The 20,624-nt window shown below is 36.8% G+C and overlaps 1 protein-coding gene across 1 annotated transcript in view; it reads right to left on the bottom strand.

The window, feature by feature from the left end:
* Window positions 1–20,624, bottom strand: part of RPGRIP1L (RPGRIP1 like) — a 138,651-nt gene that overhangs the window by 111,044 nt on the left and 6,983 nt on the right. The window contains exons 3-6 of the mRNA XM_019535713.1: window positions 16,532–16,830; window positions 12,433–12,532; window positions 9,657–9,800; window positions 2,980–3,085 (exon numbers count right to left, since the gene is read on the bottom strand). Coding sequence (XP_019391258.1) covers window positions 2,980–3,085; window positions 9,657–9,800; window positions 12,433–12,532; window positions 16,532–16,830 — 649 coding nt within the window. The remainder of the gene's footprint in view (window positions 1–2,979; window positions 3,086–9,656; window positions 9,801–12,432; window positions 12,533–16,531; window positions 16,831–20,624) is intronic.

Here is a 20,624-nt window from a genome sequence, read left to right as displayed (position 1 = left end):
AGATGGTGGCAAGCAAAAAATCTATGTAGAATGCTTGGGGTAAGAAGAGGAACAAGCAGCAACAAGAAAAGTTCTTGGAATCTATTGTGGTGCTATAGCAGGACAAGGCACCAGCTGGTACCCGGGAAGAGAAGAGACACGTTGGTGAGAACAGATTGCTGGAATGAGGAAGGGATACAAATAAACTTTTGAGTGTTTTAAGGAGTGCAAGCAAGGTGTGTGTTGATCTGAATCAGGATTCACATAAAGTATTTTATATATATAGCATGCTGGTTCTACCTCCTGGTTCTGTGACTGTACCAAGTACTTGAATCTGCTGTTATGGTTCATAGGCTAAGTATAGACAGTCAAAAAGCCTGAGGCTGAATCTTTGCAAGTTAGTCTAAGCTGCATAGCCTGAACTGATAAGCAAGTGAACAGACATTCACCTTTGATTCTGGGAGTGCTGCCACATGCTGCAGTGGCCCAGGCCAGAAGCTGTGGGGGGAGGAGGGGCACTAGAACTTACCTCTGTGCTTGGCTGGAGTAGACAGCTTGGGCCAAGGCTAGCCTGCCTACCCCATCCTGGGAAGGTGGGGGACTGTGAGTTAACCTGAATTGGGAGGGGATCTGGGATAGTTCAATAAACTGATTTAACCTGAAGTAGTTAAGTCTGATACAACACCCATCCAGGTTGATCTTAAACTGGTTATGGGCATTTCTATTTATACACACTGAACTTCTGCTTTGTTCCAGATTTGAATCCGTTTCCAGTCATTTCTACCAGTTTATGTGCAATGTCCGTCCCCAACCATAATATTCATGGACTCCTGCAATGGAATTATAGCCCTGAATTTCATAGTTGCTTTTTTCTTATTCTATATTTATTGGTCGATTTGTTTATCAGTATCTTATCCTAACACTGCAATGCTCCATCAACAGTTGAGAGCAAAAAATGTGCACATACACAGTAAGGCAGAAAATAGTCAATTAAGGAAGAAGCAATTCAGAGAAAAAATTTCAACAACTTTTCACTCACTAGGTGCATCTGCACATGCGATTAGCATGTAACAATAAGCTCTGGTACAGGGCATGCTGGCATTTATTTCTCCTGGGAGCAGTGTTTACAAGTGCGCCTGGGACTGCAGCATGTTGAGCTGGGGTGATGTAGCCCTGGGCTGGCAGGGTGGGGCCAGAAGGTCAGCCTGGCAGCACAGGGCTGCTCTGTCCAATCTCAGCGTGTTATGGCGTGTAGTGCGAGGCAGCATGCAGCCCCCACACTATAGCACCCTCATGCCCCAGCCAGCCCTGGTCACCATGTACACATGTGTTTTGGTGCATGTAACTAATCCACTGTAGGATAGTACTTGTCCTGAACAGTAGGGGTGTGCAAAGCAGGCCCTATTTGATTCAGATTCGGCCTGAATCAGGGACAGTGATTTGATTTGTTGATTCAAATCACTGTCCCTGCTTTGATTCGGTCAAATCCGAGTCTGAAGATTCAATGCTGATTCGGAGAATCAGTGATTTGGACATAGACATGGCTTTAAAAGTTTTTTTCTACATACCTTGAGGTAGCAGGCGCGGCTCGTGATTGCTGCAATGCTGGTGTGCATGAAGCGTCCCACAGGAGTCTGGGGGGGCCCTCCATGTGCTCAGCAGCGAACCTGCAAGTGGACTGGAAGTATTTCCATGTCTGCTGGGGAGCAGGCTGGGGGGCCCCCTTGCATCTCCCCAGCTTGGTGATCAGCTGCAAGGGAACCCCAGGTGCCCCTCCCCAGACCCAGAAGACACCAGTTGCCAAGCCAGGGAGGCACGGGGGGGAGGGCCCCAATGCACTCTCCAGTGGATCGGAAGTGTTTCTGGTTCACTTCTGGGTCTGTTGCCGAGCACTTTGGGGAGCCCCCCTTCCTTCTGTGGGACATTGCATGCACCTCAGCATTGCAGCACTCACGAGCCCCTGCTACCTACGGGTATGTAGAAAAAACATTTAAAGCTGTCTCTATGTCCGAATCTCTGAATCTTTCCAAAATTCTCTGAATCGATTCGGAGGGTTCCAATTCAATTTGGAGAGATTAAAGGGTCCTCTGATTCTATTCAGATTCAGAGATTCGGCCACCGAATCGGGACAAATCTCTGCCGAATCAAATCAGGGACCGAAGCTTTGCACAGCCCTACTGAACAGTACTATTCTATAGCAGAGTTAATTAACTTACTGTGTCCTAATACAGGCACATGTAGATGGTGATGCTTTACTGTGGAGCTAGTTAGTCAGCTCTGCAGTAAAGTGCACCCACTGTGAAGTAAATTCTATTCTTAGCAGATATGAGGAACACTATACAAGCTATACATTTCTAACTGAATACACAACTAATATGACATATCAAAGTGGGGATACTCTAGGTTCATCATGTTCAGGGTCCACATAGCACAGAGATATTTTGATTTCCATTTAGGAGAGAAAGGTTAGCAGCTTCACTAACATTGTTCCACCTGTTCCTGGTCCCTTGGAACAGCAGGAACAAGATGGGGAAGACCAGAAGGAAGCAGGGAGACAAATCTGAAAAGCCTGTATGGAATTTATATACAGTCATAAGCCTGATTTTTATTATCATCCACAATTTTTATTATTTTTATTTTTACTTATTTTATGCTTCATTTTATAGTAAAATCCATTATTTGAATTTGTCCTTTGTCTTTAAATTCTGGATGCAATTCAGGCTAACTCTCAAAGCTCTTAGTAGCCAAATCTGCTTTACCAAGAGTCAGTTTTGACTTGGAATTGATATTAAAAATAAGAACTGTTTTACTTCCTCACAAAACCCAGATTTTACAAATTCTTAGGCATTCCTAGAAAATGGTATTTAACCTATACAAACAAAAACTGGATTCCAATGAAAAGCTGAATTCTCTAGAACAAACTGTAAAGACAAGTGAAATCTTTAGGACTCCATGGACTTGGTGTGTGAAATGGTATATTATATAGATTGTTATAATTACCTCTTGAAGCTGGAGAAATTTTCCTTCCATTGCTGTGAGAGCATTGCCTCTCTCAACCAACTGTTTGTTCAGCTTGATCATTTCCACATTGTCCCGAATGTTTAACCTTCAAAATTGTAAAAGAAAAAAAACCCTCATGGTGAGATTTAAGGTATAAGAAGAACTCTCTTTATTAGTTTTGCTTTGAAAAGTTTAAAAACCTTTGCAAATCAGTTTTCCATGGCTTCTTTCTTCCACAGGCAACATGAGGGAAGCTTTAGTGTGAAACAGCCAAATTAAAATCCCTTTTTTTAAAACTGCATTATAAATTTTAAGTAATTTTACTAGAAAATTATGCATGCATCAATCATTACATGGACATATTCGTTTATACTATCAAACCAGACTTCTGAGAAAGGAGCAAGCCTATGCTTAAAGAGAAGGTATAATTTGTATTATAATCTTCTCCATTCTTTTTCAAAGTATGTGGCATCATAGGATTACTACTTATTAGACTTTCCTCTTGGAGCTTTAACTTTTCCAAGAAAACTGACTAACATTTTATACTGATAATGCCTTAAGACTGGCATTCAAATGAGGTACAGATGTATTTTAAACTCTGTAAAAATCACTTAATAGCCACACAGAAATTCTACATGGCTAGAACTCTATTATACATTTCCTCTACTGAGATGAAGCTGAGAATGTACTCTTTAATAGAAAAATCTTGTTAAAAAGGTAATCAGACACCTAGATGGCTGGTTGTGTCATTTTTTAAAAATCTCAAACAATTAAAGATGACCTCCATCATTACTTTTTGCATCTACTTCAAGCAAAAGTAAGAGACCCCTGAATTGTGTTTAGTACAAAATACAAGTACAAAATAAAGTCTGATAAATTCAGAACACGATTTTAGTGCTTGAAATGTATATATTTTTTCTAATACATATCCATCACAGACATACTGGAAAAATTGTCACAATGCCATGCTGGAATGAGAAAATGGACTACAAAGCTTACACATCTGTAAACCAGCTGAGAACTTGAAATACTTATTTTATTCTTTAGTGTATCAAAGACCACTGTGTTTTGGCATTCACAAGTTAATTGTCTTTACATAGAAGATAAACAAGCATATAGACCTAGGATCTTCCTCAAGAAACAGCTCTAATGTAATGTTAAAATAATCATGTGTCTAAAACATGTTATCTATAGAAATTTAAGTTGTGGTGACTATACACAACATCATTGTCTCATGCTAGTTATTTAAAAGCTGACATAGTGGCACGTTTTTAAAAATCTTTTTCCACACATCAAACAAACAGCTCTGATACCTTCAAAGGCCTTTTACAGGAGGGTTTTTTCATTTAAAGTAAAAGAAAGAACAGAATATAGTGAATTTATGATGTGCAGATGTAAATCCAATGAATACTAACAATCAAAATTAACCATTTTTTCCCCAGCACTAAATTATATAGTATTTTATTTGAATAGGTTTTATTATTAACATCTCAAATGTTCAAAGACAAGTGTGGGAAAGTTATTTATTAGGACTGAGTTTAGACTGGACAATTTAAACAACATTTAACTTTCTAGCTATTGAATGTAAACACTATTTATTTTTTTAAATGTTTATTGCTTATTTATACATTGTTTAAAAATAAAAAATGTATGAGTCTAAATATCTTCTTAACATTCACAAAAGCTAATGCTTTAAGTTATTTTCTTAGGCATGCAACATCTTCCTAATACTACTATTAAAAATGCTATATCCTGCTTGATGACATGCATAGGCACAGACCACAAAGCGTGCAGGTAGCAATGGGAATATTTGGCAGAAGCTTCTTCACCTGCACAAAGCACAGTCTCATTACTTCTCCTTCTTTCTGGGAAGAAATAGGAACTAGGTATTAAGAAAGTTCATTTAGTACTATGGCTCCAACTCTCTCTCACTTCCACATAACTACACCAGTGAAACTAGCAACATTATTCTTGATTTACATTTATGTGACTGAGAATTGCAAAAAGTGGAACCACTAAATTCGTAAAACCTCAGTGGCAAGGGAGAATCATCTGGTCTGGCAGTGAAACAACTGCAGTGGCTTGTTTAGAGGCCCCCTACCCTTGGAGTCATCCTGAAATAGTGGGCACACTGGTGATGTTCAAGACTGATGGGCACTAGCTCTACACATATCAAGGGAGGAAGACCTTGTACAGCCTACCCTTTCAGTCTCCTCTCACGCCTGAATTAGGATGGGGGTCTGGAATCCCCCTAAAAATATTGAGGAATGAGATCAGTTTTAATGACTGATACAGCAAGAAAATGATATTCTCTCCCAGCTTACTATACCCTGCATGAAGAAAGTGTAGTAGTGTCCTAGCAATAGGCTGGGGACCAGCTGTGGAGGGATGGAAACTGACGACAGACTCCATCAGATGGGAATGATTAAGGAAGGAATCATGACCTATGCTGTATGAGCTTTACAGGTAATTCCCAGATGATTTGGCTAATAAAGCTGTGGTTTAATTAAACCATATTCCTTGCATCTTGTCTTTCTTTCCATATGACTAGGACAATGCTGCAAGACTGAGAGCAGTACATGGATGTTTACTGAAACAATACCTATTTGCTATACCAAGTAGGCCAGAAGATCGCAAACGTTTCTACATAATGAACCCACAGTAAAACAGAAGAAAAGGAAAATATTACATATTTCAGAACATATTAGTTATGAATTAGTTATTAGCCATATTAGTTATATCATGTTGAGTCTCTCTCATCTGGGTTTATAACTGCTACAATGCAAAAATTGCAGTAAAAAGTACTTCATGGACCATATAAAGCCATATTCAATAGGGCTGAACCTGCAGTTTGTCTTAACTAAAAATGTTGATCAACTGCAATAAGATTAGGGTGTTTTCTTCCACGAAACTATCTTGAAATATACTTTTGGAAAATACAAGTGAAGTTATTTGAAGGACTAGCTGCTTGCAAACGTAACTATTCAGAGTTAAAGCTTTTTAGCTTCAGCAGCGTGCACCATAGAAATCATCTGACCATAAGATTAGTATGTTTTTGCCCATCTCTAAATTAAAAATAACCAAAGTAAATTAAATTATATTTTGTGTTTAAGAACTGCTTCCAGCCTAACAATCCACGTGCCAAGTTTCTCCCTCTTATAGTTCAAAACAGTCAAAGTTATATGCCCCTAAAAAATTCTAATGGAAATGTTAAGAAACAAAAGTAACTGAAGCAATGATATGCCACAAGTGATATGCCACGAGTGCCACAATAATTATATAAAGGCACAATATAACCTTGTTGAATTATATGCTATGATTGTAGGCTATGATCCTTCAAGCTCTACATAAAAACTGCAGCACAGAATAGGGAAGGAGACGGGGAAGGAAGAAGGTAACTAAATTACCTGCGTGGTTCCTGCATTCTAGGGGGCTTTGGAAGCTGAGGTATGTCAAGTCCAAGTTAGAACAGCCCACAGAAAAGCCACTATAGTCTGTACCTCTCTCATTTTTTGAAAACATTATTGCAATCATAAATACTCCTAACTATAAAGAACATAAAGAATTTTCTCCTAAAGGCTCACAGCATCTTAATTTTCTGAGCACAGGCTGAGACGATATTGTGGGACAAGTTCAAGAATTGTGAGACGCTTATCAGATTCTTAAGGCAACATATTTCTAATAGCAGATGCGCTGCCTTTTGGAGAATGATATGCCCAGATGGCAGCCAAGTGTAGTCTAACGGAAGACAAGGAGGGGACCTCAGATATAATAAAAATTTCAGAACACTTGATATGAAAGCAGGATGAAGAAACACATAATTCGTTTTCCAAGCTTCCATATTAGTGTGAGCAGCTTTTAATAGCTCTAGCCTTTTATATTGCAATGATATTTCTTACATCTTTTCAGAGGAGATAAGGTTAGATTCAGTTAAGTCCTACAATTCAAAATGACATGTAATGTGATTCTATAATAAAATTCAAAATTAAATTGTATTTCCTGTATTAGCACAGTTGCAGAGATCCCAGGAGAAAAACTCCTGTGTGGGAAGATCTCTGCCAAATCTGAAAAGAACTAAGAAATGGCATCCTTGTACTTCTACTTTTGGTTAATTGTACATAAAAATATATATTGAAGCATATGCACAGAGATTGCATTGCATAAACCCTTTAAGTGAGGGAACACTTCAGAAAGGACAGAATATACAAAACTCTCTCATACTGTTGGATCAAATAAGTTAGAATTCCTTTAGATATTTTCCCATGTCTTTCCCCAGGCATAGCTAAGACTAACTATTAACACATTTTGTAACTGTTCTGATAGCATTTATGATTTATTATCCACATAAAATTATATTTTCTGTTTTTAATATCCTTATGCACATGGTTCCAGTGAGTTCTTTTACATTTAGTTTGCCTTTTCTAAAAGAAGGCCTTGCACTACATGTATTAATTTTTGTTTAAATTTTTAAATGTAATTTGGTCCAAGCTTCCAGACATCCAAGCTATACAGGACTTTTGTTAATACAAAAGTGGGTTATTGTTCACTATGGGCAACAAGGATAACAAGAATGTGTTTTTAATAAAAGGGGTATTTTAGTTCAAACTTCAAAATAAGGGAAATCTGACGACCAAAAGTTTGTCAGGAAAGCAACAAACTAAAATAGTCAAACACCAAATGCCAAGTTTCAGTAATATTTTCTGTAAAGACCACATATCATAAATGGCTAGTATTACTAATACATAGTCTAAGTCTTCTAGCACTTTGAATGAAGAATAAAATACCTAGGATATACACTTCCAGAACCTCAAACCTGAATTTTACATGCCAACAGCAGTCATCTAGATTTAACATTACTACTGGTATCTATACAATTCATTTTATTAACACAACTAAAAATTTACAATATTAATACAGATGGCATGCATTTAGAATATCTCTCTAAAGTACTAAATTAATTTGGGGCACATTTTCTAGAGAGTTACTGAAATGTATGTCAGCTGACATCAAATACAATTTATTTTATTAGTTTCTGGCTACTGTACTTCAAGAAATTGCAGTATCTAGCAAAGCAGCATTCACATGTAGAAATGAAACACACAAGACTTGATGTTATGTGCCACATTTTCAAAAAATTAAATCAATCCTTATACTTTAAAATACATCTAGAATTGATGATGATGACTCTTTCTAAACAACTGATGTCCATTAATAGCATTTAAAGTTATCTGGATATTATGTCATGAAAAAATTGTACACAGATCAATTACAACTTCCTAATAATGTCACAAAAGTAACAACATGCAACAGTGAACTTGGTAAAACAAACAGAAGTTGAGAAAAGGAGAGCAAGTAATACTGTAATATATTAATACAGTAAGATGGATCACTTGGATTTGTCCCATGCAACTCTTAAAGAAGAAAAAATCTGCATATTAAAGATTTAGTTTTTTTACAACATTCACATTTTCTTCCACATGGAGTTACGGTACGCTATGACTACTTCAGCCCCATACTGGGAGAGAGGCTTCTTTAGATACTGATTCAACTAAAATTTTCAGAACTGTAACAAAAATCCCAAAGTAAACAGAATTGTGAAAATTATTTTTCAACATAACAATGTAGATAACTGCTTAACCAAACATAACAAAAACCATAACGGCTGTTCCAGAAAACTTCTGCATTTGAGGAAAAAAAGCAAAATATGGTACAATAGTTTACTGAAGAGATGATGCAGACATTCAGGAGAACAATGTAAGAAGACTGCACGGAGGAAGATTAGTGGAAGGGAGATAAGATATTAGGAAACGGAGGAAAAAGATAAATAAATACAGGAGTAGAATAGGCTGAAAACAAAGAATATTCTAGGCAGAGTTAGTAGTGAAAGTAGCTAACCAAGAAGACAGAGTTGAGCTGAAAAAACAGAAGAAAAGAGGCAAAAGGGAAAGAAAGAATAGGGGCAAGAGATAAAGAAACATAAGAACTATTAAATTAGGGAAAAGAAAGATAAAATACATTGAAACATAAAGAGAAAGAAAAATCAGGGAAGAAAAATTTTAGAAGTTAGGGAGAAGAAATAGGAAATACACAGCTCACAACAGTCTTTAATTTTGCATACCAACTAAGGGTTCCCTGCCACCTTCTTTCAAGCATTTATGGCTGCCTTTTCAGACCATTATTTTACTACACAGAAGCTTCTAAAGTATCACTGAGGATTAATAAACATTCAAAGATAGTCATTTAAGAATCTAGATAGAGGTTAAAAAAAAAAAATCACAAGGAACTGATGAGTGGCTCAAAATGTAATGAGCTTTTTGGGATGTCATAATGTATTTTTAGAGATTGCAGTTTGAAGTGATTGTGGGGTTTCTGTTCACTTGACTTAGCTCAAAATATTGTGTTATCCTGGAGTCTTTTCAGCAAACTAATTGGTTAGTGATAGACTATGCAAAACAAGACTGGTTGCATGTCTTAGAACGGCTCTTCAAACAAAGACAAAGTAAATGTAATTTGTCCTTAAAAAAACAACAACTGTATTTTGTGCCTTGGATAGTTTTGAGAGATAAGAAATTATGGAGCTTATATAAATAAGGAGATCATTCTTTTTGTAATTTTCTTTAATACATATATAAAGCATTATAGCTTTGCGATACGGAAATTCATTTGTTCAATAATACCTTTGACCTGTTGCTTGTTGCTCCTTCAGCTGTAGAAGAGAGTCTTCAAACTCTGTTTCTTTCTTCTTTAGCTGATTCCTGAGCATCTCACCAGTGTGTTCTAATTCTGCAATATGTCCCCTTTGTGCCTCTATTACATTCTCCCTGCAAGTCAACAAAATAGCTTGTATTCATAGGGCTTTTAATAAGTACTATATTAAACAGAAAAATCAGATACTAAAAAGAAATCAGAAAGAAAAAAGTATTTTCTACATATAAAGGGTGTTTGTACCTAAAAGCTTGCTAAGAAGAATTCTTCCAAGTATTTGAGCTGGTCTAATAAAAGGTATCAGATTTAGCCAACAAACCTTATCTGCCTATGTCCTTACACCAATACGGCTACAACCTACACCCTTGTTTATATACTGTCACTCTTATTTCAAATCTTATTTCAAATACAGTTACTAAGTAAATTTTAGAAATTTGAGTTTCCCCCCAAATCAGCCCTTCAAAACTGGGGTGTGTATTTTAAGTGTGGAAACTGATTTTTCTTTGCTGGAATAGAAGCATGAAGACACTGCGCTCTAATCGCTGCCAAGGTGTTTCCCAGTTGCCTTTGGCCCAGCCAGCTGAAGGGGCAGAGTCTTGTGTTAACCCTCTAACAGTCATAGCTATTGGCTGAATACTGTAGCTTGTGCCTAAACAGCAAATGACCTGGCTCAGCGCAAGTGAACTGCTGCATGAAGTCTGAAGTATTTTGATAAGACTTATGGTGTGGTAGCAACCCTTTATTATTTACACAATCTCATATAAATATCTACTTACAGTAAAGAAGTAACAGTCTTATTACTGATCTTGCAAAAGTGTGGAGCCTAGATTTGTTGCTGTCTTGCCATACCAAAAAACTCCTGCTGCCTCCCTCAGACTGTTTCTTGGGATGCCACATTACCTGGACACTTTATCAGTTGGTCATGACTCCGGAAAAATCTTTTTTCTATATTCCAAAAACAAGGTGCAGGGCTTATTTGTGGATGTGTGATATATGAGAAAATGTAGTATTATGCTCATGCTTAGATCATGTAGATCAGAAACGTTAGATATTTATATATCAGCCACATTTACAATAGAATTAAGTTCTCATTTGTCCAGCATAAAGATGCTGACTAAGGCATGACATAGTAGGCATGACATTCTTAACTTTATGGCACCAAAACATTTTGAACATTTTAAAGATAGATATGTTAATCTTTTTAATGGACTAAAACAAGGAACCCCATTTTATTCCTATATTTAGAGATAGACAGTGTTGGCCAGTACAATTTGGGGTTCCAAATCAAAATTATTAATTTTTATGAATAGTAGACTTTATTTTGTAGAGGTGATATCTCAATTGACTGTCATCTGATCTGGGTTTGCACCAAGGGATGATCATGTCAACACATCACATACATTAGAAAAGGGTATACTGGTAACTGAGTTCCTCCAGATTTTGACTGTTTCTTGGCAAAGTAATCTCAGATTTTTCCCCACTGTATTCACAGAGGCAATACTGTTTGTAGTTACCTTGTTGTCTGTCTTTATTACAAGCTTTTTCCACTATAAAACTTTTGGTGAGTTGGCTACAGTTGGTAGTTATTAACTCTAGTAGATTTATATGTTGTATCTTGAGTTTGTCTGACCATATGTTTGCTATTGACTAGTGTCTAAGATGGGTGCCCCAACTTGAGGTCAAAGCATCTGTGGTTAGTTCTTTGTAAGCCGTGTTGGATCTGGAAACCTCTGAAAATATTGGGCTTTTAACCCTTTCTTGTGTTTTGAAGCATCATAAATTTGCATTTATCAGTTTTATTACCACAGATGATGTGTTCCTGAGGAAAACAGAAGATTGGACACTCAATGTGTATAGCTCTGGCCCTTGCCAGCCTTCTGGGATTCAGAGATTTAGGACACCAGCTTCCAAAGGAAGGGGAACCTAACTGGATAACATAGATTACTGCATATTTACTCAATAATAAAGTATCATTCTTATATAGCATGATTTGAAATCAGTCTTTTAACTGGAATCAAGCTTATTTGTTGTATAGTGATAAGCTACCGGAACTTAAAGCAATAGCAGGAAAATGAAGTAAGAGAGGCAATTGAGGCTCTTCTTTTCACCCAGGAGCTAGGGGACACTATCATGCAGGACTCACCATTGCTTTAATGAAACAAAGCTAACATTCTTGCCACCTACCGTTAATAAAATCCCTAAGGTAATTTTAACTCTTGGCCATACTGTAACTAGAGAAAAATACAATGTAGAATATTTGTATCAGGGCAGTTCTCAAACTATTTAATTTGCAATAAGAGGCTCAAGTAGGGATAAGCTACTCAGCTATTTGCTGGAGTTTATTAGGAGTGTGTGAGCTGCCTGGAGGAGGAGTATATCTTGAAATAAACATTGCAATAAACAGTTGGACCACTTTGGCAGTTCTGTGCAGCTGGTCACCGTGGCTTGGTGTAACCCTCATTAATATGCAAACCTGATAGTGATAGGTTAGTTAGGAAAATAACTCTGCAAAAACTCTAGGTTCTACTATATCTACAGTCTACCATATTAAATTCCCTTCTCTACTGCAATTTATAAAAGGATATTTATTTTTTCCAATCTTGGAATTCTTGGCAGTGTTGCTGGTATCACTGTTAGCAGTTTTAGAACCTAAAGCCCCATATTTATAAGAGCTCTAGGTCTTGAAAAAATGTGCTGCCTCTCTTACTTCAATAAATTTAAATTATAGAAAATAATAAAAAGACCTACAGATTTCTTCTCTCAGCCCTTGCTTCTTCAAGCAAACTGTGTCCATATCTTGGGAGTATGGGTTGAGGGGATCTTAGTTCTAAATCTTGAAATCTCATTCCTAAAACAACAATTTTAGAGATTTATATTTTTTATATTAAATTTAATGAAAAAGCATTTACTAATCTTTAATAAAGGAAGCAGATATACAATATAAATATTTAAGGCTAGTATGTAGATAATATAAAGAGTATTTCTTATATCAAATAAATTATAGAATATGATATATTAATTCAGAATATGCATTACATCACTCATACATCAATACTACACTGAGGACATTATCAAGTACACACAATTACAGGGAGATGTCATAAATAAGTTTTGGTATGGGCCATCTACATAGTTTTATGTTAATTTAAGAGAGAATACAGAGGTCAGCTCCAGTACAAAAAGACTTGACACTAAAGACATGTTAAAAATAGTTATTCACCAGTAATTTTTCTGGCCTCTTACTTTTTCTACCTCTACAGAGTAACACTAGAGGGGCTACTGATGGAAGAAGCTACAGAACCCTAAGCCTTAACATGCCATAGACTGATACCAGGCATATTTAAAAGGCCTTTAGATTCTAGCATTAGAAAGGAACTAAATTTTAAATTAGTGTGAACATGGGATGGTCAGTGTAACTTTATGAAGGAATGCATCTAGTGAACTACTGTTGGGAAATACCCTGTTTTTTTACTCCTGCAAGACACTGCCTCTACAAAATCCCACTGAAGGAAACGAGCTAGAAACAACTTTCTTGAACAGCCTTGTTAGCTGAACAGTAACTGAAGCACTAGCGTACCCAAATCAGCACCTGCAGCATCAAGCAATTAGTGCATCAATGTATAAAACAATCTCTACAGATGCACCTTCCAGATTTCAACCAGTGCAGCTGTCACCCTTCTACAGCTGTAAGTGTTGGATAGACTAAAGTCTCTATTCCACTACTACTGGCTTGACACCTTAGCTTCTCTACCTTTCAACCTGCAGTTTGTTTAATAAAGTCCCCACTTCTGTCTCCCTTCCTAGAAGATAGTATTGGGTTTGGCTGGACTGCCAAGAATATAATGAGTAAGAAGTTTTAAGGATGTCATATCACACCTGGAAGATGGTAAGAGATATGTCCTTGAGGAAGACAGGGACGTGTGAAGGAAGGTTCAACAACAAAATAACAATTAATTGGCACACATACTAAAGAGGTGAAATATATCTACATGGGTACCTTCTTTTGTGATCATTAAAATCTGATTAGCTTCTATGGTTATTCAAAATATAACATGCTTCCCCCATGCCTGATGTCAGCCAGATGACACTACTTAAAGGCTTTCTAATTATAGTAGGGTTGGAGTGTTACACTCACTGTGCATTTTTAAGCTTAGTATATACTACATTCAACAAACCAGGGACAAAGACAAACTATATGGGGTCGAAGTATGTCCAGCACAGCTACCTACAATAGTGAATTATGAGATTTTTAAGATACAAGAACACTGGGAAGTTCAGGAAATGGACAAATAAACAGTTTTGCCTACTAAGTCACCTTTTGGACTGATATGACCTGACCTTTTATATATTTCCAAAGATCGGTTTGACTTTCTAATTAGCTATGTTATCCCAAGCAACAGCCAAGTACCTTACTCTTTGATATTTGGAGTATTCCTTGTTTAACTGTTCTTCTCATTCATAACATGCGAATTATGTCCAGGCAATCTTATTTGTTACTAAGCAGGCAATTCACTCAGGATTACAGGGCATGTTTACACATGCAAGTGCTGTAGCACCAGGCGCTTTGAAAAAGTGCCTGTCACTGAGATGCTTACAGTTGTTTAAGCGGTGAAATATGCATCAATGCTGAGAAAATGGCAGTGGCACACTTTTGAACTACAATACATCAGTGGTGCTTTGGTTCAAAGTGCCCTGCTGCCATTTTCTATGTACAAACGCACATTTTGCTGCTTATACAACTGCATGTGGTGCAGCACAGTTCGCCTCAGTTCGCGTGCAGAACAGACTCGATTAATTGAGTCTGCTCCAAAACAGCAGATCTCAGGCACGTTGCGGAACAAAAAAGTATGTGTATAAATGCCGTTAGTTACCAGTCTGAATAGTGGTACTGACCTCAGTAGTCTGCTAAGGTGTTCCTGAAGCTGTTAATTACATTAAAAAGAATTGCTGTCCCAGATGAACTACTTAAGGACATGTCTTGCCTCCTGAGACAAGAGAGGAAACAAAGATCTTTTCAAGCATTCCTACCATCTCAGAAGAGCTGCAATGGTGGTCCTCTGATCTACTGAGAAGTAAATTTGAAATACAGCCTGCTGAGCAAAAATTCTAGCTACTGTAAGATTATTGGACTGCAAAAGTTTACAAAGACCACAGATATTCAAGTAACCTAGATGTACTCCCCAAACCATACTGAAAGTGTTTATACCAGTTACTATGCAAAAGGACCAGCTGAGAGGGCATTCAAGAGATTCTCTTATGGTGAACACTTTAGTATAGTATGTTTGTCCTGCTGAAGAGGGGTGGGGGGGTTGGGGCAGAAAGTACCTTATTAAAGATGTAAGCTTTTGATTTGTGTTACATTCTGCTAAACCTACAAAAGGCATCCTAAACTTTAGAGAAGGAATTTACAGAAGTGCAGACTCATATCAGATATAGCACTTGAATTTTCACTTGGCTTTTTAGCCTAGACCCTCCCTAGATGCCGGTTTGAAGTTTACCTTGAAGTAAGCAAATTAGAACTTTTTTGGGATGCAAATGAATAAAGTAAGTAAATAAAAATGTAGCACCCTAACTACAACATAGAGTCATGAAACAAATGGAAGGGATCTCTACCTGACAATATAACTGAACAAGATTTGCAGCAGTAGGCCCAGACCATGGCAGTTTAATTTTGCAAACTGAATGCAATTCATACCATTATAGAATATTTTTGGTATAATGTTTCTGCACTATCTCCAGTTAAGGCACTGTAAAAAAAAAAAGATCTACTATGGGGAATAAAAAAATTAACTGTCAACATCAATGAAAAAACAAAAATGACTGAGTGTTAAATATTTTACACTCCATAAACACTACTGCCCATCTAAAAGTGTTAGAATCATTTATTTTTTGGGAGGTTGAACATCTGCAGTAACTGAATATTAATATTGATTGACTGCAAAGCACAGGTAGTCTATTAACTAAAGAAACTGAAAGTTTGAAAAAGGAGAAATATGTAATGTATCCAGCCAGGTACATGACTCAAAACCTGAAGAAGTTAATAAGAAACTCCTGTTGAGTCAAAGAATTTTGGAAAAGGCTCTAAATAATTACTTTAAGTTAAGTTATCTGGATAGATAAAATTAATTATCTGAATAAAACTACTTTCTAAAGTTTCTCTCCATGAAAATTTAAAATATCAACAATTTAATTTTCTTACACATTTGCAACAAAACGTGGAGCACTGAGAGCAAGAACTTGTTCCTACTTTTGTTCAAACCCTTCTTCTTCCCACATGAAAACAGTATATCATAAATGTAACTCTCCATGAAATATGACTGCATTTCATTACATGTCCTCCAAAATCTATGCATGTAATAATTTTTTCAAAGTTATGTCACATTGTGCACACATGTATTTGAGACTAGAAGACAGTGCTACAAATAAATAAGGAAAAATATGTGCAAACAAGGTTCAAGTGTAGACCTTTGCTGTAATGTGTTAAAGTTAAACTTTTTTCCTCCCCCCATATACGTCATATTTTACCCTTACCCTTAACAGATACTTTAATTTAAACAAGAACACTCTGAAGTGATAATATATTGTAACACTTTGTATTTGATAACTAGTTAAACTGAAAAACCATGATAGCTTCTCAACCTAGTGATGATGTATACTGCAAACAAGATAGCACAATAAATAGGACACTACTTTACAAAGAAAAAACACAACTGTTCTTGAGCGTTTCTTGAAAGTACTTACGTCAATGAAAGAGACAAAGTGAGAAATTGGTATGTGCTTGCTACCTCAGAGAAGCCCTAATGAGTAGGATATTATCTATTAAAAGTGCTAAGGATTTTAACTATACCTTTCCTCGCATGGTCTTGGATACCAACAGTTTCATTCACTTTTTTGAGACCAGTATTAATGCGAGATTGAACATAGCTATATGGTGTGTGCCGATGGCCTTGAACTTGAAGCTGTTGTTTGGCTGAAATGAGTTTGTTGCGGATGCCCTCATTTTGTTTCTCAAGCTTACGAACTTTCTCTTGGAGCTGCTCAATCATTTCTTCCAGTTCCACATCCTGGCCCAGCCGCTTGGGGCCGCCACCAACCTGCTCAGCCCTTTTCTTGTCATTAACGAGCCGTATTAACTTGGTGGCCATTCTGGGGAAATAATAAAAAGATGAAAAAGAATGTGAAAAGTCAGCATAAAAAGCATTCTGTTGAAAGGAACATAATCACTGTGAAGACTTCAGCGTAGAACCTGAATAATAAATTTCAGGTTTTGATATAACTATTACTGCCTGTGAAGAACCCTTTGAAGATAATTGAAAACACTGGGCAGCAATCTGCTTTATAGCATTGACAAATAACAGTTTCCTAAGGCTTATCATTTAAAGTTACTAAAGAGAGGACACATATTTACTCCATATGCTCCTTAAATGTAATTTTTAACGCATGACCTTATATAGGAACTCTGTGTGCTGTTAAGTAAAGTTACAGTTTTGGGATGTGGTGGGGTAATGTATAAAAGCTACAATTCCACAAAACATTAAACTACTGAAAGCATGGTAATAATATGTAGCATTCTAGTGATGTACTGTTTCCAGTATCACTGTAGGATTTAAAACCACATTTCAGTTCTAAAATGTTAAAATGTGTAGGTGGGCATGCCTGAAAAACTACTAAGGAAAAAGAGACTTAATAGTTCACATTGCCATACTGTATTTTATACTGGGTAAATAATACCACTAGATTTAAGAGAAGTAATGGTTAGCTGTAGAATATAATTAGATACAGGGGGTATGGTTTTCATCTGTCTTTAAAAGGATACAAATTTTGCTTTTGGCATTTCATGGTTTGTACCTTTGATTTCTTTTAGTTTTGATAAACACTGGTAAGTCAGAACAAAAGACAGAGAGGGCACATAGGGGTGATGTAATATACAAGAAAAGAAAACATGCCCAGCAGTATATGAAAAAACTTGGCATACAAAGAAAGAAAAGGTAGCTTTGATGAGAGAGACAAGTTCAAGACTTTACAAAATTGGTCGCACATCTTCAAGAGCTGTATCTAGCTTACAGAAACTCCCTTTTTGCAGGCCTAGACAGAAGATACAAAATAAAAGACACACTTCATTTGTTTAAAAGATTAAAAAAAATTGATATAGTTACAGACAGAAGCTTTTACTTAAAAGAACAAAAAGTGAAACAAAAAAATCCTTAATAACTTTTCAATGTCACAAAATTAATAACTTGCTTGTAAACACTTTGAGATGTAGTTCTACTGCATATTCAATCCACACTTCAAGATATTAGGATATTGAGAAGGGAATTATAGCTCATTTGTCAATGTTCTTTTTCTCATAGACTAAACAATGGACCAAGGGTTTCATTTTTGTTTAAAAAAAAAAAAACCAAAAAAAACCCAATTAGCACACCCTAGCATTTAGTTCCAGGTGGCATTAGGTGAGTTTAGTCAGCCCACAGTACTTTTTTTCCAACCCTGAAACATAAAAAATGCTATATATAATAAGACCAGTAGTGCACCTGGTCTTCTAATTTATACCTAGCATTAGACATTATCAAGAGCTCCAGGGAAAGATGCAAGGTATATCATAGAGGTAAAAATGACCTGACATGAATTCTTTTACTGATTTTGTGAGTTCTGGATCAGAGATTTATGGAAAAGCCTCAATCACAGAGAAAGTTTACTCATGATACATTTCAGTGATTGGCTTATGATCACAGCTTATGAAGCACAAATATATATATATATCCCAGCATAATTGTAATGTTGTTCTTCTACCCACTGTCAAAAGTTGCTGTATGATAAGTCTTGGATACTTCAAGTGCCACATGCCTGAGCAATCTTAATTGCCTTTTGACATGCAAAATAGCCTCAATTTTAATAACACTGCCCAGAGAAAAATTTAAAAACTCAGTGCAAGCACATAAAAATAATGACTTATATAGACCAAACTGGTTGGAGGCTACTTTTTATTCTGTTCTGGAATTAAAAAAAACAATAAGAGACCTAGATAAATTAAAATTAGTACATTTAGAAGGGGGTAAAGATTGTTTTCAAGCTATTGAAGAGATAAGCCTACTATTACTGAGTAGAATTACTAAGAAAGAACCAGAAAGCAAGCTGACATAGGAACAGACTCTAGCCAGGTCTCCCAAGCATAGATAAATATGGGACGATGGGAGAGAACAATGAGCTGAATCTCTCTGTACAGGCAACCCCTGCTTAACACTGTTTCACTTAGCACTATTTCGCTATAACACTTATTTTAAATTGATACCTGATTTCACTTAGCACTCAGCAAGTTTTGTTATAATGCTTGCAGTTGCCATTGTGGCTCATTAAAAACAGATGCAGTTTCATCTTTGGTCAACAAATACTTTCAGTTTCACTTAATGCTCAGTTTTTCAGAAACCAATTAAGAGCACGCTAAGCGGGAGTTGCCTGTATTAGAAACCCTTGATTCCTAGTGTGGGCACAATTTTTTTGCTCTTGCCCAGATCCATACCAAGAATCCCAAGAGATGGGCTTTCTGAGGTGCAAGAGAAGAATGTACCTCTGTACAGGTTTTCAAATCCTCCTCCACCAAAAAGATGCAATTCAACCCATGGAGAAGGAAGCATGGTTCATTCAAAACTGAAAGTGGTAGGAATGGTTTCTGCTCATTCTTGCATAAAAATATTCAGTACATACAAACTAGCCATTAATTGTTTCGGATAAACTGATATTACCCAACCTATGGCATATTATAAACATATTCCCTAAACTGTGTTCTGTGGGTCATTATGGAGAACTACATCTCTTCCTTGAGCTGCTAAAATGAATTAAAAGCTTAAAATCTTTCTAGCACTTTTAAAGGTAAGTTATTCTGTAGTAGGTAAGAGAATGTTATATGATTTGGAATGAGGAGGAGGTGATCTTCACAGTAACAAATCAGAAAGGACGTGGTTTAAAGTCAATTTCCCCATTGAGATTTATTCCACGCTATAAAAAAGCTTAAGAAGCTCTGGTATAAGATATAATCCTAATTGTAAAAAACTATCAATACTTCTGTACTATTACTGCCTGAAAAAGACAATACTATGACAGCAAATATTGTTAAGAACAAATGTAACCTAGTTTCAGGTGCAAAGGAGAATCCAAGAGAGTTCCAATACAGAAGACGGGTGTTAGGTGGGATTAAAAAACAGGAGAGAGATATTTTCATGCCCTAAGGAAACATGGAAGAAGTATTTTGAACTAGACTACTGCAATTAATTTTTATTTACATATTTAATTGTTCTTCTATATATTCAAAATTGAGTGCTTGAGTTAGCTTTATCCACCATAAAACATGCAGGGTGCAGCTACACGAGGTATTAAGGTGAGGCAATAAACTCTGGTGCATATTGTATTAGAGTTTACTGCTCCCAGGTGCTGTGTTTACAAGTATGCCTGGGCCCGCAGCATGTTAAGCTGTGTCAGAGCAGCCCAGGGCTGCTCCAACCTTGCTTAATGTGCTGCGGAAGGGCTGGCTGGGGCATGTGCTCCAGTGTAGGGTTAGCCAGCAGGCAGCTCCCACGCTAAAACAACCTTGTGCCCCAGCCAGCTGTGTCAGCATCTACATGTGTATTCCGGCAGTGTAAAAAACTCCACCGCAGGACAGCACTTGCATTTACAAGTACTAACCTGCAGCAAAGTTAATTTGTAAGGGTGTGTGAAGCTTCAGTAGCTAAGTCAATTCAGAGGAGATGGCCTGATTCAGGGAATGAATCTCTGAATGCGAATCGAATCAAATCAGGAGACCAATTAAAAGCTCTGAATTGATGCAGAAAAGATTTGGCGATTTGGCCATAGACTAAACAGGCAGCTGATACAGCTGCTTCCAGCTAGTAAGTTTGTTGGGCTTAGGGGAGGGGGAGAAAAGGGGTGGGGGGGAGTTGCTCTCTAGG

Source organism: Crocodylus porosus, unplaced genomic scaffold (genome assembly GCF_001723895.1).
Source record: "Crocodylus porosus isolate Cpor-Errol unplaced genomic scaffold, CroPor_comp1, whole genome shotgun sequence".
NCBI lineage: Eukaryota > Metazoa > Chordata > Crocodylia > Crocodylidae > Crocodylus > Crocodylus porosus.
The sequence above is the reverse complement of the archived record's forward strand: the minus strand, read 5'-3'. Positions and strand labels throughout refer to the sequence as shown.